We start from the raw sequence: 27,030 nt of genomic DNA, 5'->3' as shown, positions 1-27,030 counted from the left end.
ATCATAACATTGTTAATCAGCTATACCCCAATATAAAATAAAGTTTTTAAAAATCAGTGAGATTTGTTATATTGAGATTTACATGAAACAAATTATATTGATTACAATGAATAAATAAAAAGCACTTGACAAAATTCAATGGCTAATCATTAAAAAAAATTTTCTGCAAACTAAGAATAAAAGGAAACTTCCTTAATCTAATAAAAGGCATACATGAACAAAACCTTAAGCAAATATGACAAAGAAGAAACAAGAAACGTTGACGTAATTCCTTTTGAGACCTAGAACTAAAAATGAGGATGATACAAGTCACACTGACATCAACACTGTAACCAGGGTACTAGTGGGCAGCTGTGTGAGCAGGGGAGAGAAGGTGGTCTTCACAACCTCATGGTGGACAACTGGACATCCTGGAGCCCAACTCACACCTTATACGAAAATCTGTTCTAGAGCATTACAATCAAAATGTGAAGGAGGAGCAACTTCCTGACCGTAAGCTAAGGAAATACTTCATGAATAAAATATAGACATCACTAACCACTAAGTCCATGGTAATGAGCTACACTGAAATGTGCACCTTCTACACACGGACCAGGGAAAGAAGCATGGAGAAGAAGATAGCCCCAGATCGAGAAAGGATGGTATCACACAGGTAACCAGCAAAGCTTATGAAGCACAGAATCCATAACATAAAAACATGTCCTATACAGAAGACCAGGCACTTGAAAAATGAGTGGAAGATTTAAACCGGTACTTCAGCAAAGAGGAAATCTAAGTCGCTAATGGGAAAATGTGTCCAACCTCATAAATAACCAAGAAATGAAAATTAAAACTATTCAATACCATGAGCTATCGCTACACATGGACCACAGTGAGCAACAGATACAAGAGATGAAGAGACAGGATCACTCCCACATTCTGGAGGAGAAGGAAAGGACTGAAGGCGGAGTTAATCATGGGTCACGCTTACAATGCTGAAGCCACCATAAAAACCCCAGTACTATGGGTCCAGTGAGTTTCTACACACCAGGAGGTTGATGGACCCCAACTCCCTGGGATAGAATCTTCTGATCTCTGGACCCTTCCATACCTCACCCTAGGTATCTCTTCACCTGTATCCTTCACCATGTCCTTTATTATGTGATATAATATAACCTGACAAAGGGCTCCCCTGGTAGTTCAGATGGTAAAGATTCCACCTGCCAATGCAGGAGACATCAGTTCAATCCATGGGTTGGGAAGATTCCCTGGAGAAGAAAAGAGCAGCCCACTCCGGTATTCTTGCCTGGGAAATCCTATGGACAGAGGAGCCTGGTGGGCTACAGTCCATGGGGTCTCAAAAGAGTCAGACACAACTTAGCAACTAAACAACAACAATCTGACAAAGACAAGGTAAATGTTTCCCTTAGTCCTTTGAGCTGTTCTAGCACATGACTGAATGCAAGCATGCAGTTACGGGAACCTCTGATTTGCAGCCGAGCTAGATAGAAATTGGGGTAACCTGAGGACCTATTGCTTGTAATCGGTATCTGAAACGGTGGGAAGTCTCAGGCAGCTGCACCCATAACCTGTGAGGTGTGTCAATGTGTGTCAGAACTGAACTGTAAGACACCCAGCTGGAGTCACAGAGAAAAAAAAAAACACAGAACTGGTGTCAGAACCACTGTGTCAGAAGTACCATCTATACAAGTAACCTGCTCTTCCCCTTTACAGACCAGATGGTCTTAAAGTCAATATTACACATTGTCACAGGCAGAGACAATCAAAAAATAGATAGTCAAAAAATAAAGAAGAAAAGCAAGTACAGAGGTATGTCAAGCAGTTAAAATATTTTGCTTTTCCTCTGGATTTTGTAATATTTGTTTTACGTATCCACTTAAAAAATTTTATAATTTGTTATTTTTTTCACATTCTACATAGTCACCTAAAAAAAAAATTCATACACTGTAATTCCAACGACAGGCAAAATTAAACCAAAGTGCCTAGGGATGTTTAAAACATATTTTTTGTGCACCATGTGAGGTAGCAATCTTTTCCTTTTCTGTCCATCTCTAAAGATGGGTGTGTGTGTGTGTGTGTGTGTGTGTGCGTGCGTGCATGCGTGCGTGCGTGCGTGCGTGCGTGCGTGCGTGGTGTGTGTGTGTCGCTCAGTCATGTCCAACTCTTTGCAACCCCATGGACTACAGCCCACCAGGCTCCTCTGTCCATGGAAATTTCCCAGGCAAGGATCCTGCAGCGGGTTGCCATTCCCTTCTCCAAGGAGTCTGCCTGACCCAAGGACTGAACCCAGGTCTCCTGTGTTGCAGGCAGATTCTTCACAGTCTGAGCGACCAGGGAAGAGGAGGTGCTGAATGGGAAGAAGTGCTTGGATTGCTCTCAGAGTGTTCAATTTCTTTACTCAGGTGGTGGTCACTTGACTCATAATCGCTTTTAAAACTGTATTATAAAAAGTTTTATAGGCATTTCTGTATATATATTACATTTCACATCATATGATATTTGTAAAATCCAGACCTAATGAATTTATAAAACTAATACTAACATTTAAGCACTATGCAGGGAAAGAATGATCCCATAAAATGCAGAACAGAATGGTACTATCACAGGAGCAAAACAAGATCAGCTCTCTGGTTGATAAAAGCTGTTTTTCAAAGAGAACAGGTAACAATTCAGATACTACTACACACATAAACTGCGTAAATAAATAATTAGGTAGAAGGATGGTGGATATATGGCAGCCAGTGGGATTTACAGACAAGAGAAAGAGGCTAAAACAACTTATTTCCTACGGATTAGAGCTGGAGACATCACTAAGTACTCACAAAAACCATTAATGTCATCAAACACAAGGAAAGCCTAAGGAAACTTCAGAGCCATGCTCATATTAGCTTAATATACCTACAGATGATTGCATATAGAAATGTTCATATATGTGCAACCACACTGTGCAAAGCTATCATCCAGACCTTGGCTTCTACTCCATTCCCTAATAACAATAACCAGTGGTCCTTTGAAAACTGGCTGATCCTAAATGGGGCATGGCAAGATCAACCCGGAGCACCTCATCATGCCCAAAGGGAGGAAACATTAAAAACAAACCCTCTGTGGATGGGGGTATGTCAAAGAAATGAACTGGAAAAGCTCCTGTGCCCAAAGCTGGGGCAATTTGAACAACCAAATAAATGAAGCAGAACTGGGTGATGTCCCAAAGTATAAACAAACATCCAAGAATCCACACTGATACAGACTGAATAAATTGATGGGAGAGAAGAGACAAATTATTCCAAACAACTTACATGGATAATTCACCCGGAAGGAAAGGGAGCAAGACACAATCTCCTCCAGAGTAGGTGGCACACAGAGACTGCCTGTTCTTCAACAGGGAAATATGTTAAGATTTGATTAGATCCCTGTCTCCTTCCATGTGCAAACTAGTTGGCCTGAAATTCCAAATGTAAATACAATTTTTTTTAATTATTAAAATAAGATTTTGAAATCCTCTTGGAAAGGTCTTCCTAAGCAGAAGGAAAAAAGCATTCACCATTCAGAATATACCTGCCCATATGAACATTTTCAACTTCTATTTAACAATGGTACTACTTAAGGAAGAAAAAAACGACAAATGACTGATGAGGAAAAATGGTGTTCAACCTAAAATGACCCAAAGGATTAATATCCAAAACACAAATAAAAAGATACTGAAAATAAATAAGAAAGTGATAAACCAATAGAATGATGGGAAAGGGATATGAACAAACAAACCAGAGGAATAAATGGCCATTAAAAAAGTGAAAATGTGCTCAATGTCAGGAGCGGTGCACACTTCACACTTAAGACACCCTGTTTTCCCCCATCAGATGGGTAAAAATGATAAGGACATAATACTGAATATTGGCAAGAACACAGGGGAAATGATTTTGAATGTAATGTCCACATACTGTTAAGTGGTCCAACCCCTCTGCAGAACAATCTGGCAACATCTATTAAATGCATACATCTTTTCTCCTAAAATAATACAAAAGTAACAAAGCCAGGGCTTTCATTAAGAGTAGTCTGGTTCGTTAAACTGTGACACAATAGAAAACTATGCATTCACTTAAAAGAAATTGGAGGATATCCATATATCTATATACACAGGCATATACATACACACACACCTCATAGAAATACCTCTTTGAGACATAGTACTTGGTGTAGAAGAAAAGCTATGGAATAATCCATAAAGTATGATAAAATCTGTGATTAAAACACAAAGAAAAACACAAAACAATGTTATTTATGTACATACACTTTTACGTACATATACATGTAAGTGTTTAATGTACAGAAAATTACATATGCATGCATGTAAATGTTTAATGTACAGAAAATTCTTGCAGGACACTCATCAAACAGAAAGAAAAGGAGATGGAGGGTGAGGGAGAAAAGTGGTTGAAAAGATTTCTTTCCTTTTTTATCTATGTATCTTTGATGGCAGCAATGTTCTTCTGCCTTACTTGTATAACTAACTGTTTGCTGTTAGAGAAAGAAGAAGTGGAAGAAGTTTACACAGAAGTATTTCCCCACGTGAGCTCTGGGATCACTGTGAGTCGTCCCCTCTTCTTGCATGAGGTCTGCCTTCAGCTATGCTAACTGTTCCCTGGGAGACTTGAGAGAACAGCAACCTCCTTGCTAAGCAACCCGCTGACAGCAACAATGACCCCTGACTGGCCAAGGGCATGTGGCCTCCAGGGAAGGACAGGGAACCTGAGCACATCACAGGTGCCCACACCCTGGGGCTCCCCTGACCGCAGTGACTCTTGTAACAGTCTCCTCTGCCATTTCCAACCTTGTTGGGACATGCTGGGCAAAAAAATACTGCAAAGCCACACTGCAATACTGCTGCACTGTCACAGCAGCATTTGAGGTGTGCACCAAGCAGGCAGTATGGAGTATCTTTTCTCCATTCTAAACAGCCTATGGGATTTTTTATGATTGACGCCTAAACTATAAATACTCCATTTTAATCATTCCCCATGTTAAGTATAATCAACAAAAATATTTTGCATTCAATTAAACTAAGGCATTTTTTGGTGAATGGCAAAGCATAAAACTTTTTCATTACATAAAGTGTAGCAAATTTATGGTTCAAATAAATTTTATCTATAATTTCCCAAACCACTACGGAAACTTAAATCATTCATTTTATATAGTCGAACACAATGTGGGACTATATAAAATTGAAAAGAAAAAGAGAAAATTTTTTTTTTCCAAAGGAGCTGCTTCCAAGCTCACGTCTTGAGAAAAAAAGATTTTCATGCAATTTAAAAATCAAAATCACTTCCTAAGTAAAACTAATGCTCAGCATAAATCACAGTAGAAAAACATCACTCTTGATGGATAAAGAGGAGACAAAATTTGCCAAAGTGAATAAGTGTATCTCAGCTTGAACAGCAAAGAATGACCTGAGTACACAGTGCAAATGAAAAGGTCAGGTAACCTACACAACACAAAATCACATCTGTGATTCGGCTCTTTCGAACCTACGGTGCCCGGACCTGTCCAGGATGAGACGGGTCTCAGTGGCTGCAGAAGGCTGTGGGGACCAATTCAGTGTGGTCAGTGCCACAAAGGACATCCCTCATAGTCACATTCTATGCCACCCCTGCTTTCGAGTGGTCTTAACACAAGCTGGACTTCCCTGGTGGTGCAATGGATAACAATCCGCCTGCCAATGCAGAGAACAAAGCGTTTGATCCCTGATCCAGGAGAATCCCACATTCCAGGAAGCAGCTAAGTGTGCTCCAACTACTGAGCCTGTGTTCTGACACAAGAGAAGCCCCGACACTGAGAAGCGCATGTACCACAACTAGAGAGCAGCCCCCACTCACTCTCAATAAAACTAGACAACTTTTTAAAAAATGCAAGCTACAGCTCCCCAACCCCAGTTACATTCTGTTTTAATAATTCTGAGGAGGGTCCAGGAATTTACATTTTTTTAAAGTGCTAACTTGGGAATTCCAGAAAAGGGGCATTGACCACCCCCACCCCACCTCCTGAATCAGAGCAGAGGAGGGCATTTCACACATACCTACATGCGTGAGCTTTTTTCCCTTTCTTGGAAATCTTTATTCTAAGTATCACTAATTCTTACAAGTGATAACAAGGTGAAATGTTTGTTTTAATTGAGTCCTTTAATGACATATATCAACTGCAGAACAGTTTTTATCTCTAAACAGGAAGAAAGAAAATGGAAAAAGAGGGGAGGAGGGGGCAGGGAGGATAGAGAAAAAAATGAGAGGTCTGAGCAAATATGGCCCAAGAAATTCATAGTTATGATTAAACTGGAGTGGAGGGTAATATGAGTAGCATGAAAACTGTCCACACTCTTCTGTATCTTTAAAAAACTTAGTTAAAAAAAAATGTAAATATACGACATTATTCCAAAGCACAGGAGAGGACAAGAGCATCAGCAGGAGCCGTCACTATCCAGAGAAAGCCACTTCAGCCCACACCGAGGTAACGTTCATCCTGGAAAGCCAAGGTGATGGCCCTGGGGCTGGTTACCGAACAACAAGCACGACCTGTCTGCGCTGACTTAAAGCAATGCCGGTTTTCAGGGTGGAAAGGATGTTTATAAGGATGGGAAGGAAAGCGCCCTCATGGGCTCTGTACCTGTGTCGTTCCCCGAGCCTGTGGACAGCGCGGGCATGATGCTGAGGCCGGCCCAGTGCTGCCAACTCACTCCCCTGGAAGGTGGCCGAGATGCCAACCCCTGCAGCCACTCCCGGGCCGACTACCGAGATCTGTGTGTCCCCGTGCAGGCCGTTTCTACAAAGAAAAGGAACACATTAAAAAATAGAAGAGGCAGGATGGCTACATTGCAACTTGCTGTAACTAATTCAAAATGCCGATCCCAACACATTATGAGATCACAAGCTTCACCGTTTTTCGTCTAGAGAGCACAGACAAATAGGAAGAGGGAGAGTTTTGATTTTGACGTGGGACTTCTAATTAAAAACACACAAGTTCTTCGTGCATGTGTCAAGGCTTCTGTAAAGATTTTTACAGTTGCTTTGAAAATCGCTGACGGCACAGATGGAGGACTTAAGGAAGATTTTGTAAGCCAGTGTCATTCTAAAACTCTTCCCCTTCATTAGAATTCTAAACTGTATTTCTAAATGTAGAAAAGAGTCTGTAAGTTGTCAACAACTTATAACTAATTTAAGTAGATCGTCCTAATACAACAACTGCAAATTTGCTAACTGAAGATCACAAACGACCTTGAAAGAATATTAGGATTAAAGCAAGATGTCATTTTAGATTTACAGAACTGTTGATAATCTAAACTAAACCTAACAATCCAAGCTAATAAATGAAAATAAATTGTTGTAGTAAAACCTAAGCTTTGCTGGATCTTGAAAAATATTGATTCTTTAAATAACTGTTTTCAGTAATGTTTATCCCCAAATAAGCAGTAAAGGCACTATTGTGTAATAACTAAAAGCAAGGGCTCTAGTGTTTGGCTTAGCCTCTAATCCTGCTAGCCCCGTGATCTAGTTGTTTAACCTTATTAAGCCTTAATTTCCTTATGTGCAAATGAAGATAATAGCAATTTAGAATTGCTTGACCTTCCAATGAGCCAGAGGATACAAAACAGCATACTGCAAACAATGAATATGATGACTGGGTTTTTAAATTCAGGTAATGAGATTATAAAATGAAAACATCAAAGTAGCAAGATTAAAATTTACCTTGGCCTGACACCTAGAAGGAGGCCATGTGGTTTAAATTTGGACCACAGCTGCCTAATAACGGAAAATACACCACATTTACATTTTTCAGAAATCAGAAGAACCACACAATGTGTTTAAACTCACTTTTTAGTGCATTCCCCCCCAACACCCCATTCTCTATAAAGCAAGATCAGTGATTTAAAAGCATATTTTAACATATATTAATAAGAAAAACTGATACTGTAAACATTTGAAAAACTGGCTCACTTCAATTCTTAAAAGCGTTTAAATTGCTGATTCACATTACAGAATAAAGAAAATGAGCTCGCCAAATTCTTCGTGAAGAAACCCAAACTATAAAATTCTATTCAAGCTTTCCAAATCAGCTTTTTAATTATCAAAGTAAATATTACTATAAAAATATTCACCATCAAAAAGACTATCGTGGACCAAGTAACTGGATGCAGTGTCTTGAGTTCTGTTTTATGTTACAAAGGTTGACGTGGTGAAAATATGCATACAAATCCATACAGAGATCCTCTCTGTGTTAATTAAAAATGCGATGGCAGTTATTTTAAATACCAAGTGAAAATACAAATCACTAAGCTAAAAATAAGACAAAAAGGGAAAGTCAAGGTTTCATTAACACACATCTCTGAAGCTATTTTCCCTCATAACTTTAAAAGGTAACACTGCTTTGTTTTCATAAGCTATCCTAACAATCCAGATTCAGAGTCAACTACATAAAAGTTTTCCTCGATTCAAACACAAAGAAAATAAAAAACAGACCATACATAATTTTAAAAATGCATTCAATTAGTAAACTTTTGTTCTGCTGCCGAGAAGAAAAGGAAAAACGGTTATAATTTGTAAAATGTATGCACACATATTTCTACCATTAGGACAAAACGTATATATGCAGGTATTTATTATAGTGTGTATGTATGTAATTTAAGTTCTTTATGCCATAAATCACAATTTGTATGGTACAGATTACCTAACTACAGAAATGCACATACTACATAATCTATACCATGCAAACTACAACTTTCTTCAAGCCTTAAAGAATTTACAATGTTTCAATTTCATAAACCACATACAGCATATAATAAATCTATTTATGCTTATAACAAACATCCTATTAAAACTAAAAACCACCTTACATTTCACATCAAAACATCCTTCTGAGTTGATGCTGCAGCCTTCCACGTATGCCTTAGATAGAAGATTTTATCGTAGCATTTCTCACCTTTTATTTCACAGTAAACACTCAATTTTTTCCAAAAATGTATTATTTAAGAAATATACGCTACAAGGTAATTATCTTCCCAGAACATATACAAGTATATCAATAAAAAAAAATAAGTGGCTTGATAAAATCTCAGCGGGGAAAATGGTTAATATTCTGTGGAACGAAGCGGAGTTGCTGGGTTTAACTTTCAAACTGAGTTAAATTTCTGTAGTAATCATGATATTTTCTTTGGCTAAACTTACTGAAAATGCTTTGGAATTTGTCAGAACCCAGTTGTGATTATTACTGACTGTTGTATGGAATCGATTTACTACAACACAAAAATACCAGCTGTTACAGTATGTCCTGAGAGGGATTACCGAATATTCTTAAATTGAAGTTCAATCCATCTTTCCATAAAAAACAAAAAAGAGAGACCCGAACGCCAGGAACGAAACCAGCGTCAAGTGCACCTGAAACATTTACAATCCCCAACAGAACTATTACAACCCTCCTTTAAAAGGGCTTATTTTTGAAATTTCATTATTCCAGTCATACCTTGCTTCTATATATCACACTGTATCAGGTTCTGCTGGCATCGATCATGTGGAAACAGTGAAATATGTGAAGGTCTAGAGCCTACAATGTTCAATTTCTACCCGCCCTGGGCAACCCTTTAGGGGCTCCTGGGGCTCTTGCGACATCTAGTGGTCAACCACAGAAGTGCATGTATCTACAGCAGAAAGCTTTCTAAGATTTCCATTTTTTAAAAAAATTGTCTTAATTGCATGCAGTGAAATAATTATCTGAAAAATTTTTATTAATGTGCACACACACTTCTCCTGTGTGTGTGTCTCCTCTACTCTCAATACTGCACTACAACACTACTTCACCTCTGACACCAGGTGTGATTTTCTACACATCAAGCAATCCTGTGACCCAGCTGGGTATCCTTCAATCTAACTCAGTTCTGACACCATCTATCTGGAGACGGCATCAGACCTCACAGGGTGGGGGCTCAGTCCTATAAGATGAGCCCCCTTCTGATGTCGATATCAAATCCAGGTTATCACCTGTCACCTGTGCTTCTGACAAATCAGAGGTTCCCACAACTCCCTCCGGTTCAGCCCTCAGAACTCAAGGGAACACTGGCTTATTAGATTGAGGGGGGTGCTCACTCATGCCCGACTCTTTGTAGCCTGTCAGGCTCCGCTGTCCGTGAGATTTCCCAGGCAAGAATACTGAAGCGGGGTGCCATGCCCTCCTCCAGGGAATCTTCCCAACACAGGGCTCGTGCCCTAGTCTCTTGCGTCTCCTGCATTAGCAGCCGGATTCTTTACCACTTAAGGCCACCTGGGAAGCCCACTTATTACATTACTGGTTAGTTATAAAAGGAAAGTGTAAGGAACAGTCAGAGAGAAGAGACACACAGGGTAAGGTGTGTGGGGCGGGGAGCGGAATTCCCATGCCTTCCCCAAAAGCAACATCCTTCCCAGATCTCCACATGTCCTCCAACCTGGAAGCTCTCCAGATCCTACACTTTTGGGGTATTATGGAGGCTTCATTATGCAGGCATGGTTAATTAAATCCCTGGCCTTTGGCGACTGAACTCACTCTCCAGCCCCTTCAGTTTCAACTGAAAGTTGCAAACCTCCAATCAAGGGTGGTCCCTCAGCAACTAGCTCCATCCACAAGGGCTTCCCAAACGTCACCCCATTAACACAAAGGTATGACTGCAAAAAGTCAGACACGACTGAGCAGCTGAACTGAACTGATGACTGAAAGTAGTTAGTAAAAACAAAAGGCACTTTTATTACTCTTATCACTTAGGAAATCTCAAGGGTTTCAGAAGCAGAAAGGGTTACATAGACACATTTATTATAAATCACAATATTTCACATACACACAGTTATTAACACAGATAAACAGGAAATCAAGTGCCAGAGCTAATTTTCCAAACTCATGTCCTCTCTATTTGGAGGAGTATTCAAGAACATGAAAATGTTTAAATAACTCTCATCATAAGTAAACTAATAATCATAATAATATCTCATAATTTCAAGAGACAATAATTGTGGCCGGTAATTCATCTGTAAATTACTTCATGATCACAAATACTTTCAAGTTACACTTTCAAAACCGAATATAGTGAAAAAAGAGTAAACTTTCTCTTTTGTTCTTTTTTTTAACAAATCTGACATTAAAAAAAATAAAATTCTACCTGAAAGATGAGTTGCATTAGCCAATGTAAGCAGCACACTGGTACCTGTTACATTATTCAAACTTTCATAAATTATAATTGTTAGAAAATAAAGGAAGCAATGTAGATAAGCGGCATTAATCTGCTTACAGAAAATGGCATTTAAACCTTTTATGCCATCAGTTCTCACAGTGTGGTCTGCAGACCCCAGTGATCTCTCAGATCCTTTCACAGGCGTTCTTCGATATCAAACTACGCTCATAAAAATATCAAGATGTTACTTGCCTTTTGCACTGTGTGGACATTGGCACAAATGATGAAAAGCACTGGTGGATAAAACCACTGTTACCTCAGCACAAACCAATATAACAGTACCAAACAGAAACTATTCATCCTAATTATTAAGAGTATTCTTCCCTGCCAAGCACTTTCATAAAAAAAAAAAAAAAAAAACCCAGAAGTGAACAAAAAGGCTAACTTTAGAATGCCCTTCATGAAGCAGTAAAAGTAATAACTGACCCTTGAAGCATTGCTAATGATAAAGTGTAAACATTCAAGCATAAAAATACTGGGTTAGCCCAAAAGTTCACTCAAGTTTTTCCATGTTGTGGAAAAAACCCAAATGAACAATTTGGCCAACCCAGTAGAACTTTATAAAACTTGTGTCCACTATAGGTTGTCACCGCCTTGCAAGGCACTGTGTTAACCAAAGTCCTGGAACTTGCTCCTGCTCTGTACAGGTACATCAGCATCCGCAAACCTCCAGGCTCTTCTGAGAAGATCACTGGAGATATGCACAAAAGTGATTTTTTTTTTGGTATTGTGTTTCAACCTTTGGATAGTGAGCCAGTATATTTTTTAAATTTTCAATGCATAATATTTTTTAAATATGTGAATAAAAGATCCATTCAGGGACTTCCTTGATGGTAAAGTGGTTAAGAATACACCTTGTGAAGGAAATAAAGTAATTAAACTTGAATTTTAAAAAGTTAATCTGTTTCTCTAAAAAGATACTCTACTTAAACTATTCTAAGACATTTTGATAAAAGCAAGATGAAGTATTAAAAAAAAAATACACCTTGCAAGGCAGGGGACGCAGGTTCAGCTCCTGGTCCAGAACTTAGATTTTACATGCTGCAGGGCAATTAAGTCTTCGCACTGCAACTACTGAGCCCTCAGCACAACCAGAGAGTCTGTGAACCGCAGTGAAAGATCTGACATGCCGCAACTTAGACCCAACACAGCCAAATAAATAAATTTTTTAAAATAATTATATTGTTTAAAAAAAGATCCATTCAAAATGCAGGATATACCATCAGATTGGAAAGTCCCAATATGATACATCTATTTATATTTTTGCAGAGTCCATATTGCAACACTGAAACTACCCCATGTCGAGCTGTGATGTACAGTTAGTTGACCTTGAACAAGGGGTTTGATCTGTGCGGTGCCATTGGCACAGATTTAAAAGGACCACAGTATCTACAGTGGATTGAATCCATAGAGACAGAAGGCCAACTACAAGTTATAAGTGGATTTTCAACTTCATGGATGGCTATCGTCCCTAAACCTCACACTGCTCAAGGATCAACTGTAGTAACAGAATAGCTACGATTAACTGAACAGCTTGTTAAAATACACAAATCTATGGCGGGGAAAGGGAGGAGAAAGGTTGGTTTGTCTTCATCCTTCAACCAAAACAAAGAGCAAAAATGGAAAGTAGATGGAGATCTAAGCACATAACTGTCTCCAATTAGGCCAGGCATTAGAGAAATCTTCAATTCACTCATGTTTTCATTTTTGGAAAATAGTTATTTTTCCTAAAAACATAATTTATGTTAACATGCAGCAAGTTTAGTACTCTTCTTTTTAAGTGAATTGAAACCGTGTTTTTTAATTTGTTTTAATTTCCAGTATGGTAAATATCAATATACATAAACAAAATTCTTTGGGGTCTTCAATAATTTTTAAGAGTGTAAAAAGGTCCAGAGACCCCAAAGTTTGAGAACTGCTCCACATGGCCCAGGCACGCAAAAATGTTCAACAAAAGGTAGACAGTAAACACTTAACACTCTGTGGTATTGGGCTCAACACAGACAATATGCAAATGATGGGTGTGACCCTACTCCAAGTATAAATTTATTTCCAAGAGAGCAGAGCGTCAGATTTGCTGGCAGTATCCTACACATTACACCCTATGTGTCAGTGACTTTAGGGGCCAAGAGTAGCATGATTTCTGGCAACAATTTTATTGGTTATTCTTTAAGTATTCAAAGAAAGTCAGTTCAAATTTTTGTCAATTTTTTATTATGCAGAAATGTATCCAAAATAAAAGATATGAAATTTTAGACTACACAGTTCCTATTCAGAAACCCAAATCACATTTCAATTTTGTCTATTCCAAGAATCTTAGATTTTGTCAGTAAACATAGACAATAAAAAAATGTTTACCACTGACAATACATTTGGTGCCATATGTATGAAACTATGCTTTATATAACCAAAAGCAGAAAGCAAAAAATAAGGGGAACACTTAAAAAAATTAAAACATCCTCAAGTCACCAGGGTTCAATCAGTATGCAATACAAAACTTAACATATCACAAATGGAAAGGAAAATACAAAAGCCACAGAAAAGAGGGCTCCCATTGAAAGCATCCTATAAACTTTTCTAGGCAAAGGTTTGTTTGTCTATACGGACCTTTCAAAGCTATGGTTTTTCCAGTAGTCATGTACGGATGTGAGGCCTGGACAGTAAAAAAGGCTGAGCACTGAAGAATTGATGCCTTCAAACTGTGGTGCTGGGAAAGACTAAAGGCAGGAGGAGAAGGGGATGACAGAGGATGAGCTGGTTGGATGGCATCACTGATTCAATGGACATGAGTTTGGGCAAACTCTAGCAGACTGTCAAAGACAGGGAAGCCTGGTGTGCTGCATGGGGTCACAAAGAGTCGGACATGAATGAGCAACTGAACAACAACATAAACCTTTGATGACTCAGAAAAGGAAACGTAAGAAACACTGCTTTCTGACCCCCAGGTGAGGACACCCAGGTTTCAAGGCTGTCAGGAAAATCACAGAAGCCCCAGGTCACCTGCTGGAAGAGGCACCAGGGTGCTCATGGGAGGCAGTGCCTATCACTCACCCATCTGCCCCAGGTATAAGGTATGAACTGCGCTCAGCAGCTGTGACCCCACTCCAGATGACCCAAACCATCCACCATAACCAGTGCCCCATGGCCCGTGTTTATTCTCAGATGGTCCACAAGGAAAACCAGCAGCCTTTCCAGCTATGCACGGTCCCACCCCCACACTAAAACCTCTCTTTTGATGATGACCTTTTTTCATTGTATTTATCTTCTACCACCCTGGCTCAGATGTTAAAGAATCTGCCTACAAAACAGGAGACCTGTGTTCAAGCCCTGGGTCTGGAAGATCCCGTGGAGGGAATGGCTACCCACTATAGAATTCTTGCCTGGAGCATTCCATAGACAGAGAACCCTAGCGGGCTACAGTCCATGGGGTCACAAAAGGGTTGGACATGACTGAGCAACTTATACATACACACACACACACTACTAAAAAGTCTTGAACAGTCTTCAAGATTACATCATCAACCATGAACAAACCACTTTTTTGTTGCGTTTAACTCTTTCCTCTAACTGCTGGGGACAGGAGAGAATTGATAATTTCTGAGTCATATTTTCCTTGCATGTGTGTGCTTGCGTGCTTAGTCGCTTAATCGTGTCCAACTCTCTGCAACCATTTTCCTTGACTAATTCTCAATTCCAGACCCTTCCCAAAGTTCCACCAGCATTCCCTGAAGTCCTCTCTACTGGAGAAACCAGCCATTTTGGACCATTAAGACACATCAATTGGGCTTATGTCCCCCACTAGACTTCTTTGAAGCTGGAGCCTGTATCACCATACCTCCCTCAGAACTGCAAATAGCCCCCAGTCAGAAGTGCTTCTCTGTGTGACCAGCTCCAACCTGCTAAGGGCTCAAGAGCTTCCAGAACTCTGACCTGATCCTTCAAGGTCAGTGTAATTTCATGATTTTACGTACAAGGAGACAGCACAGACTAAAGATGAGAGGGTAGAGTGGACACGAGACAGACCTCAGATCAGAGCCCAGCCCTGCCCTCCAGATGAACTCCAAAATCTTGGCCAGGCTATTTAACAAAATGAGATTAAATGCAATGACATGAGTAAAATACCTAACTCATAGGAGCCAATCAACACATGACAGCTTTTATGTATACTTGTCAGTCACACTTTCATCACTCTCCACTTCTCATTTCCTCCAATCACAATGGCACCCCACTCCGGTACTCTTGCCTGGAAAATCCCATGGATGGAGGAACCTGGAAGGCTGCAGTCCATGGGGTCGCTGAGTCGGACACGACTGAGCAACTTCACTTTCACTTTTCACTTTCATGCATTGGAGGAAATGGCAACCCATTCCAGTGCTCTTGCCTGGAGAATCCCAGGGATAGGGAAGCCTGGTGGGCTGCCGTCTAGGGGTCGCACAGAGTCGGACACAACTGAAGTGATTTAACAGTAGCAGCAGCAAATATTTAAGGCCCTATAGTGACAAGAACCCTGGAGAAGGGCATGGCAACCCACTCCAGTATTCTTGCCTGGAGAATCCCATGGACAGAGGAGCCTGGTGGGCTACAGTCCATGAGGTTGCAAGAGTCGGACACGACTTAGCGACTCAACCAACCAACCAGTGAAAAGAAGACAGGCTTTTGTGGGAGACAGTCCAGTGCCCTGATTCTATCCATTCCTACATGCACAACTCACAAGGTATGAGACCTTGGGAAATCAAATAAAACCAAAGAAAAAATACAGACACACACACACACATAGATAAATATGAGTGACAGACACCACTGAATGCACTCAATTTCTCAGAAAGTGAAAGTGAAGTTGCTCAGTCATGTCTGACTCTTTGCGAGCCTGTGGACTGTAGCCCACCAGGCTCCTCCGTCCATGGGATTCTCCAGGCAAGAGTACCGGAGTGGGTTGCCATTTCCTTCTCCAGGGGATCTTCCCAACCCAGGGATCGAACTCAGGTCTCCCACATTGCAGGCAGACGCTTTAACCTCTGAGCTACCAGGGTTAAACGCTCAACATGTCTCATTTAATTTTCCCAATAATCTCATAACATGCACTGTTATCGGTGTCTTAGAGATGAGGAAATAATTCCAAGCCACTTGCCCTAAGCCACAGCCTGAGGGGATTCTAACGTCAGTGTGTGACTCCAAGGGGCAGGTTGGTAACCACACTACACAAGCCATCTCTTCACTCTTAATTAATCCCATCCATTCAGTCCCCTCAAGAGTCAGAGAGAAATCATTTCTAGGACTCATTATGTCTTGTGATAATGACTAAATAAAAATATCTGAAGCACTGAGAACATAGCAGATGCCCAAATGTTAGCTTCTCCACTCCCTCAGTCTTCCCCTGGATATCCTCTTATTTTATCCCCTGTATTTACAAGTAAGAAAGTGGTCCTTCTCAAATCCACACCCTCACTTGCTCTTGAGCCACCTGACGACACTTCTCCGATGGACCCTGACGCCTTGACCTGTAGTAACATGGAGCCAACAGGCTGTTTACTTCCAGGAAAATGCAATTAAGAGCCTCCATGAGATTTGACACCTGTCTTTCACAAGCTTCCCACGTTCCAGACACCAGCATCTCCATCAGCCCACTTGCCTAACAGCACGGAACAGCACCCCCACCAACACATGATGGACAGACAGCAGAAGCCAGAGACAAGCGTGCTACTGGGCTGTGTGCTGCTGAAGCACAACCGAGCCACTCCTGATGGGTACACTGATCATGCGCAGAAATCAGTGGCATGATTTCTAAATGACATAATCATGTAAGCATTTACACTGCTGTTTACTAGGTACTAATCAGTATTGTGTGGTTCAAAACAATAGTGCCTTAAAATGTAGCCTGCTAAAAACATCTGAAATGAATCTGGACATTTATAAACATGATTTCATAGGTTTATTGATAACAGAAATTATGCAGATTGTATACTGCTGTCAGTTTCTCAGGCCTGCAACAGAAACAGCAAAAAAATAAACTTTCCAAAAATCAATTCTTATGTGCAAAATATTAATTATGTCATAACACCAATGTTAACTGTATTTTCTAAGGACAGGACCAAAGAGTTAAACTACAAGAGTTAATGCACATTTATATGCGCATTTTTAAAGCCATGATAGTGATAAAATAAAACATCTAACTCAAAAGCCCTCTTCATTTATAACACAGACAACTTTGTACTAAATTTTCCTCCATACTCTTAAAGGAAACCCTCACGTTATTGCACATGAGATTTTGTTCAAGTTCCTATCTTTTAACATTCTCATCTACTTTGCTGTTGTTCAGTCGCTCAGTCATGTCCAACTCTTTGTGACCCCATGGACTGCAGCACACCAGGCCTCCCTGTCCCTCACCATCTCCTGAAGTTTGCCTACGTTCATGTCCATTGCATCGGTAATGCCATCCAGCCATTTTATCCTCTGATGCCCTCTTCTCCTTCTGCCCTCAATCTTTCCCAGCATCAGTGACTTCTCCAATGAGTCAGCTGTTGACATGAGATGACCAAATTACTGGAGCTTCAGCATCAGTCCTTCCAAGGAGTATTCAAGGTTGATCTCCCTCATGGGATTGACTGTTTTGATCTCCTTGCAGTCCAAGGGGCTTTCTGGAGCCCTCTCCAGCACCACAGTTCAAAGGCATCAATTCTTTGGCACTCTTGCCTACTTTATGGTCCAGCTCTCACAATCATACATGACCACTGGGAAGACCACAGCCTTAGCTATATGGACCTTGACTATACAGACCTCATCTACTTTAATGATACAAAAAAGCTGAAAACAAAGAGAACAACCCCCTTAAGAACAATTCAAAACCCTAATGTTATATTGTACAGAAAAAGTGAAACCTACTATTGATGAAAAGAGTACCTGTTCTGCACTGGCCCTTCAAGTATTAAATAGCGGAAAATCTCACACCTGGAGTCAGTGATACCCAAGAGTAATTAACTTGAGCATCTCTTTGTTCACATACCTTCTAATGTTATTTTCTTCAACTACTTCAACATTTAAACCATTAATATTAGTTGCAGAAATCTACTGACTATATTTTGTAAATTTTTAGTCTGCATATCACAACTCTGAAAAGAATTATTTTATTTTCATTTCCAGGGTGAAATGAATGAATAGAAAAGGGGGGAAAAGCTAACATTTCCAAAGTTTCATGTGAGGATGGAACAAAAATTAAGTCGCTAAGGGAAGTAACATGCCAGTCATTGTTCAAAAACCACGGTTTACACAAAAGAACATTCCACAGAGCTCTGCAAAGCCTTTGAGTGGACTTACAGACACACTGTCTTATACTAACACACTCTGGAAGATACAATGTGATAAGGAGAAACTCACTGTATGATTCATTTATGTAAAGAAATCTTAGGGTTAGAGGGCAAATATAGCTGAAAAAACAGCCCATGGAGAGATAGAAAAAAATTTTAAAGGCCACAGGGAGACTGGCTGTACGACACTTCCTACATGTGCGTTTCTCAGGGGAGACAGGTCCAGGTGGGGACAGCAAATGACAGACTCTGAGCACACGGGCACAGCTATTGGGGTGCATGGGTCTCTCCCCAAATGGCAACTCAGCAGACTCGCTGGGCCACCCTTTCCAGAATCTCCACACATACACCTACCCTCACTTAATGTTTCTTCTTTGTGCTCATCATCATCTAATCACTGTATTTCATTTATCTAGTCTACTGTCTTTCCCACTAGAATATCAGCTACAAAAATTCCCAGTTGGAGAAGAAAATGGCAACCCACTCCAGTATTCTTGCCTGGGAAATATCATGGACAGAGGAGCCTGGCAGGCTACAGTCCATGGGGTTGCAAAAGAGTTGGGCACAACTTAGCGACAAAACAACAACAATAAGAAACAGGTAGAATCTTCAGGTTTGAGGGTCAGACTGCCCAATCTCGCCAGGCAAGCTGAGACTTGATCGGCTAGGTCTTTGTTTTGGGTGCACTCCAGCTGATGAATAAGACAGTTGAACTGGCCCAGTAACCAGTAGAGCTGTTGGGCCTGCTGCTGAAGCCTCTCCTCTTTAAGCTGATAGATGAGATCTACCTGTTCATCCAGCCACACCTCATGGCTTCAAAGGCATTCCAGGTGGCGACTTATGCAGCTGTGAATCTGGGCTTTGACCTCTCGAAAGTTATCTTTAATTTGCTGCTCAGCCTGGAGAACTCCACCAATAGCAAGCTCCAAGTCCCTCCGTGCATCACAACACCTCAAAAGGGGTCCTTTATTAGTGGAGCAGCCACTCTGGTCCTGTGAGGTACTCATTCTGCACCTTGTTCCTCCTCTCAAGCTAGGCCCCAGTGCACGAGCTGCCCAGCAAGCAGGACGCTGCTTTATCCTGGGCCCCCAGAGAGCGCCCCGCCCCTCTTTGAAGCCGACATAACTGCCCTGTGCCAGGCAATCAACACATTTGGGTCTCTCAAGACCATTCAAATTCCTGAGCTCATGCTAGTTCATCAAATATTGGGTCCTTCTTAGAGAAGAGAGGCTATATCCCATTGCCAGAGCAGAAGTCGGCAAACAGCACCACAGCTGTCCCTCTCAGTGAATGGCTCCTTGGAAGCAATCCTGCCGTCGGTCACCAGGCTCCTTACCTGCCCAGGACCAATCTCCAGAACTGGTTCAACCAGAAGCAGGCCTTGGAGAACAGTCAGACGTCTGCTAGAGCCTGCAGTTTCTTGAATAAAGTCTGGGGCAACCTAAAGGGTTTGGAAAACTGGCTCCACAAGAGTCAGCAACAAGAAGTTTCTGAAAAACCAAGTTACCAAAAGTCTAACAGCTATTCTACTGCCAGTTCTTACGCCATGGAAATCGAAAAGCTTGGAGACCTAGAGCCTCTTGATCAAGATGAGATGGATCTTTCTGACTGGCTGGCAGCTCCCCAGGAATCCCATAAGCTTGAGAAGCCCGAGAATGGCAGCTGTGAAACCACCAGTGAGAAGTTTAAGCTCTTGTTCCAGGTGCTCCAGGCATCCTACAATGTGAATGATTGGCTTGTCAAGTCCGATTCCTGTACCTGTTGTCAGGGTAACCAGCCCAAAGGTGTGGAGATTGAGAACCTGGGCAGTCTGAAATGCCTGAGTGACCACTTGGAGGCCAAGAAACCCTTGTCCACTCCCAGCCTGACTACTGAGGATTGGCTTGTCCAGAACCATCAAGATCCATATAAAGTAGAGGAGGTCTGCAAAGCCAATAAGCCCTGTACAAGTTTTGCAGAGTGTGTGTGATGATAATTGTGAGAAGGAAGCTCTGTGTAAATGGCTTCTGAAGAAAGAAGGAAAGGATAAAAATGGTATGCCTGTGGAACCAAGACCTGGACCTGAGAAACGTAAAGATTCCCTGAACATGTGGCTGTCTCCATCCAGAAGAGAGGCAGCAGAGCAAGCTAAGGCACCCTAGGCAAGGGCTTCTAGAATTGCTGATTCCTTCCAAGTCAGAAGGGACACTCCCTTGTCAGAGTGGCTCATGACCCCCTCACACAAAGAAGGATATCCCGACAAGGAAGTGCCTCTTACAGAGGACAGGGCTGGCAAACAAAAGCTTACAAGCCCCTTGGCCACTGGCTGGTATACCTTTAACACAGCTGACTGGGTCTTGCCAGAAAAGAAGAAAGGAAATCTTAGCCAGTTATCCTCAGGAGAGGACAAGTGGCTACTTCGAAAGAAGGCCAAGGAAGTATTACTTAATTCGCCCCTACAAGAGGCACACAACTTACCCCCAGACCGTTATGGCCTTCCAGCAGTTTGTGATCTCTTTGCCTGTATGCAGCTTAAAGTTGATAAAGAAAAGTGATTGTATTGAACTCCTCTACAGATGTGAAGGAATCAAGTACTAGTCAACCAAATTTTCTGCAGATTATCACAAATCCATGAGCTGAGTGACTGTGGCTTGCGAAATCATTGACTCTGGGTCTGATGTAGTTCCTTTCCTCCCCAATTTCGAACTAGTGAAGAGAAATTAGTTATCAAATTATGAATTACTGTGTAAAAGAAAAAGGCGATTTGTTGATGCTGAGGTGATTCAGGTTCTTTCTTACAGAAGTGTTAATTCACCCCTATGCTAGAAAAGCATCTTAGTGGGCAGGTCTTTCTCATAAGCCTCCATGGATCCTTAGATTGGGTGGTTATTAGAAGTACATTAAAACACTGTAGTTTTAAAAATGAAATAGTTCTATAATCAAAGTGTGTTGATGTATTCTAAAGCTAGTAAAATTACCTTTTGATTGGCAGTCTTTGGATGCTTCCCTTATCGTGGGTTTTCTTCCATTAATGGTGAATTCTTCTATTTAATTAATATACTATTGTATTTTACATCATTAACCTTGCCAATATAGTGGTTTTTTCTTACCAAAACACATATTGAAAGTCTTGGCGATTTTTGACATTTATCACAAAACATTTTAGCTTAGGTGCCAGATTCTACATTACTTTTCTTCTTTTGAAAGACATTCAGATTTTGCAAGATCTGTCTTTATTTCCTTCTCTAAATGTTATTATGAAAGAACATCTCTTTCAGAAGGGCTCCATATTGCTTGAAGACTATGTTCAGAGTAGTTCTAGCCTCTTCCAAAATATTCTGAAGAACTACAGGCAGCAGAACCCCAGTGCTGACTAATCAAAAAGCAAAGTATGTTGGAAATGTACTTGAACTATTCACTATCCTAAGTGTTATTGGTGCATCCTGTGTAAATGAAAGCTGAACTTGACACCTGGTGCTTTTAACTAGGCATAAATTAAACGTCCGCTCACTGCAAGCATAGCATACCTATACCTCTAATAAAGGTATAATGCAGTGACATTTTAGTGAATAGGAAGTTTTGAACACTTGTGCCTTGGGCTGTTTATTGAAGCTTTATGAAAACTATCGATGTTTCCTTAGTATCCTTAAAGTTATGTCCGTGCTTTAAAAAGTTTCTCTGTAGGAAAGAGGTGGTATTTATACCATGTTTTAAAATTCTCTAAAATGAGACATCGTAGCTGCTTTCCACTTTTAAACTATTAAGCCACTCAACTTGCCTGTTATTGGAAATACCTTTAAAGACTGTGATGTGGTCATCTGGAAAGCCCCTTTGGGGGAACATCACAGTCCCAGTGTCACAGCCATACAGCTTCACTAGAGTTCTTAACCACAGCTGAAAGGAGCCTATTACTTTTTAGTTCTTCCAGATACCATTTAGAACTTTAAAGGTGGTGGGTAAAAACTCAAGCAGCTTTTCCATTATCTTAGGTTGCAGGAAACTTTGTAGTTGAGGTTTAACACGTTGTGTAACCCTAAATTAACATTAATCACTATGCTAATGAGTATGTAAACCATTCTTTTGCATCCATGCATTTTGTATCTCCCTCCATTCAGTAAAAGCATAACAGCAAAAAAAAAAAAAAAGAAAAAAGAAACAGGTAGAACTTGAACCCAAATAAAGTTCCATGTCTTTTCTAAGAAAAAAAAATTCCCAGTGTCTTTTTTTTTTTTATTGTATTATCTACTGGTTTTATTCACATATTTTTTTTAGGTTTATATTAGATTTTTTTTAATTTTTATTTTTACTTTATTTTACTTTACAATACTGTATTGGTTTTGCCATACATTGACATGAATCCACCATGGGTGTACATGCGTTCCCAAACATGAACCCCCCTCCCACCTCCCTCCCCATAACATCTCTCTGGGTCATCCCCGTGCACCAGCCCCAAGCGTGCTGTATCCTGCATCGGACACAGACTGGCGATTTGTCCCAGTGTCTTAGAATAGTGTTTGCCAGTATACAATAACAGGTGGCTCCCTAATGTTTGTTGAAGGAAAGAATCAATGAGTCAACAGTGGGTCCACTGTTGGATCCTGCTACGATGGATATTTAGTACAGTGGATTTCTGCTACGATTATATTTTGTTTTTGCTTTTTATTTTTAGTCTATTTTATTTTTTATTGGAGTATAGCTGATTTACAACGTTGTGTTAGTTTCAGGTACAGCAAAGTGACTCAGTTATACATAGATAAATATTCGCTCTTTTTTAATATTCTTTTCCTTCTTGGCCATTACAGAATATTGAGTAGAGTTCTCTGTCCTGTACAGCAGGTCCTTATTAGTTATCTATTTTATAGATAGCAGGGTGGGTATCATATGTCTCTGCCCACCCCCTTCCTAGTTTTCCTGCCCAAAGGAGGGAGAGTTGCTCATCATGATGTGAAAGTTATTAGACCAGAGTCGGCAAATTTCCTATCTTCAAATGTCAGCATTTATGCCCAGTGTCCACTGGCACTTCCGGCTCCCCACTCTACACCACCCCGAGGCAAGCAGCCTGCGCAGGTGCCAGGGGCCTGCCTGGTGTGTGCGCACGGTCTGCCTCATGGGCAGGTCAGATGATGCTTGCACTAGTGCACACCTGCCTTCTCACACCATCCAAGGGCCTGGCCCTTCTTCCACCTCGAGGGGAAGGCTGGCCCCCTCCTCTGCAGTGACCTCTCTCTCCTCCCTGGGAGAAGCGGCCTGGGCCATGGCCTCAGCCAAGAACACTGGCCTCTTCAACCACTGAGCATGCTTGACATTTTTTCTGATAAGAAAAAAAAAAACTTTTGAAAGTTTCTATTTAAAATTTAAGTGTTCACCATACATGCATCTCCCAGTGTCTCAAAAGGAAAAGTGGAAAATGCCAGGGAAGCACAAACTAACCATTAAACCAAGCCTTTGTGCCTTCATGCCACCTCTTACAGGATATAACAGAACCTGTCATCTTTACCCTCAAATCCTAAACTTCCCAGATTTTATCTCCCTGGACATCTCTCCCATGAAGTCATTCTGGAGAGATGCTTGCTGATGTACTGAGAATGTCCAATAAAGACATTTGCAACTTACTCTCAAATACTCCAGGAGAGAGAAAGAGGGGAAGGGAAAGGAGAGAGAGAAGAATGAGGATCACAGAAGACAGACATGTGGTATTCACTGTACTGCTCTTTCTACCTTCCTGTACGCTTGAAGTTTTGTGATGAAGTTTCTCTACAAACAAACCGAGTATATTACCCAGCTCCTCAGAACTCTGTCTGTCTGTCTCTCGTTCTCTTTCTCTCTCTCTCTCTGGGACCCTACTTAATAAATGCCTGAGTCTCCAGCTGCTCTGTCCCGACCTCCAACCCTTCTGCCCACTGCTGCCAGCATCCTCTAAGATATTAAATAATTCGGTTACTGCTGGGAAAAAAAAAAAAAACTATCCAATGACTCAACAGCACGTTCATGATAAAGTTTAAATTCCAAAAATGATACCAGCCCTCTGTTCTTACCAGTTTCTTTCATTGCAAAGCACCACATGGACTCACTCTAATTTTCTGCACACCCCATTATTTCCTGCCTCTATAAACTTGCTCACTCTAGATCTTCTGCCCACATCAAACTATGGGTTTAATATATACAATGGAATATTACTCAGCCATTACAAAGAATGAAATAATGCCATTTGTAGCAACACAGACGTAGAGATTGTCATATTGAGTGAAGTCAGAGAAAGAGGAATATCGTGACACCCCTTCTATGTGGAATCTAAAAAGAAATGATACAAATGAACTTATTTACAAAACAGCAACAGACTCACAGACTTAGAGCAAAAACTTACGGCTGCCATTGGGGAAGAACGGTGAGAAGGGATAGGTAGCGAGTTTGAGAGGGACATGTATACTCTGCGATACTTAAAATGGATAACCAACAAGGACCTACTGTGCATCACAGGGAACTCTGCTCAATGTTATGTGGCGGCCTGGATGGGAGGGGAGTTTGGGGGAGAATGGATGCATGTGTACGTATAGCTGAGTCCCTTTTCTGTTCACCTGAAACTATCACAAAATTGTTAATTGGCTATGCTCCAATATAAAACAAAAAGTTTAAACAATAAATTTTTAAAAATGCTCCTCACAGTCAAAAAAAATATGGGTTTAATCAACTATCCATCATCACACTGCCTAATAATGACCAGTAACAAAAATCACCATACAAGGGACAAGAAAGTCTAAAGTGCACGTTTATTCGTTTTCTTAATCAAACCTGCACATGACCATTCAGCAATTCCTTTCAAATTCAGCAGAGGGTGCCATAATTTCACTTTTTAAAAGGAGAATTTAAGTCATATTAACAAAAGCAGCTTTCACAACTTCAGCTCTGTAGCAAACCCTAAAAATTATATTTCTGATAAATTAGAAATTTGAAAATGAAAATAAACATCCAATATTTCTGTAATGTGAACGAATGTCTTTTTTCCCCTATTTAAGAAAGAAACCACATGATGATACACCAAAATTCTAAATGTGTCTACACCCTCTGAACCAACAACTTGACTTATTTGTCAGAATTTATCTAAGAAAATAAACAAGTAGGCAACAATGGATCAATCAATTTACACTGAAGTACACAGGGGGAAAGGTCCACGTTTTCAAGGACAGTATTGTCACCGCAGTTACGGCTCCACTCGCAGCATCACCGTGGACCAGACGCTTAACACACAGTGTCCTGACTCCAGTGTATTTGCACCAACACATGGGGCCCCTGCTCCCTTCTACCTCTTCATTCAAACCTTGGCAGTTTCTTTTGCTTTGGGTCTTCTGGTCTATAGATTCCTAAACCAGTTAGTTCCTAATCCATTCTCAGTTCTGGTTTTGCAATTCCAGAATTTTTCCAACGTTACACAAAGCAAACCAAGCAATCGTGTCCACTCAACTGAGACATCACTTCCCAGTTGCTAAAGAGAGAGACCTGCGCTATGTCCAATCCTATGTCTGGGCTGTCTTCAACTGCACTGTGATCTCTTTGGATGAAGAAACTGTGACAATGTCTCCGAAAGATTCTTTTTACTCTGCCCTCAACCGCTTGAGAGGGACTTCCCTGTGACTCGGACGGTAAAGCATCTGCCTACAATGCAGGAGACCCAGGTTCGATCCCTGGATTGGGAAGATTCTCTGCAGAAGGAAATGGCAACCCACTCTAGCACTCTTGCCTGGAAAATCCCATGGACGGAGGAGCCTGTTGGGCTACAGTCCATGGGGTCGCAAAGAGTTGTACACGACTGAGCAACTTCACTTCACTTCACTTCAACCACTTGAGAACATTTCTAAAACCATTAATTTCACAAAGGAGCCAAGATTTCTAACAGAAAAGTCAGAGGTATACAGATTCTAAAAATCTTGCTAAACTTGTCTGGCAGTTCAAGGGCTGTCTTTCTTGCTTGTCTTGTGGTTCAAGGGTTGTGTTTCTTCGCCCTAACCTCTAAGGATTAAATTGCTATAGACAGGAAAGAGGGGAATAAACAGGCCCAATAAAATAAAAAGTGACCATCTGGAAAGGAGGAGAAGGGGACGACAGAGGATGAGATGGTTGGATGGCATCACCAACTCAATGGACAAGAGTTTGAGCAAGCTCTGGGCATTGGTGATGGACAGGGAAGCCTGGCGTACTGCAGTCCATAGGGTCACAAAGAGTCAGACACAACTGAGCAACTGAACTGCTCTGGAAAGCAATGACATTATTGTAACAGATGTCTCAGGGAGGGAGGGATTACCTAAAAGCATTGGGCATATGTCCTTAAATACTAATTTTGCAAAGCTATTCCCAGGTGGCGCTAGTGGTAAAGAACCTGACTGCCAACGCAGGAGATGGAAGAGATGTGGGTTCAGTCCCTGGGTCAGGAAGATCCCCTGGAGGAGGGCAGGGCAACCCACTCCAGTATCCTTATCTGGAGAACCCCATGGACAAAGGAGCCTGGCAGGCTACAGT

The 27,030-nt window shown here is 41.0% G+C and overlaps 1 protein-coding gene and 1 pseudogene across 1 annotated transcript in view; one reads left to right on the top strand and one right to left on the bottom strand.

Annotated features, from left to right (window-relative positions):
* Nucleotides 1–27,030, bottom strand: part of MPP7 (membrane palmitoylated protein 7) — a 233,881-nt gene that overhangs the window by 164,865 nt on the left and 41,986 nt on the right. The window contains exon 2 of the mRNA XM_018057215.1: nucleotides 6,655–6,810. Within this exon, the coding sequence (XP_017912704.1) occupies nucleotides 6,655–6,691 (37 nt within the window). The 5' untranslated portion in view covers nucleotides 6,692–6,810. The remainder of the gene's footprint in view (nucleotides 1–6,654; nucleotides 6,811–27,030) is intronic.
* On the top strand, nucleotides 6,690–21,207 carry LOC102183887 (annotated as a pseudogene).

Source organism: Capra hircus, chromosome 13, assembly GCF_001704415.2.
Source record: "Capra hircus breed San Clemente chromosome 13, ASM170441v1, whole genome shotgun sequence".
Lineage (NCBI taxonomy): Eukaryota > Metazoa > Chordata > Mammalia > Artiodactyla > Bovidae > Capra > Capra hircus.
The sequence above is the reverse complement of the archived record's forward strand: the minus strand, read 5'-3'. Positions and strand labels throughout refer to the sequence as shown.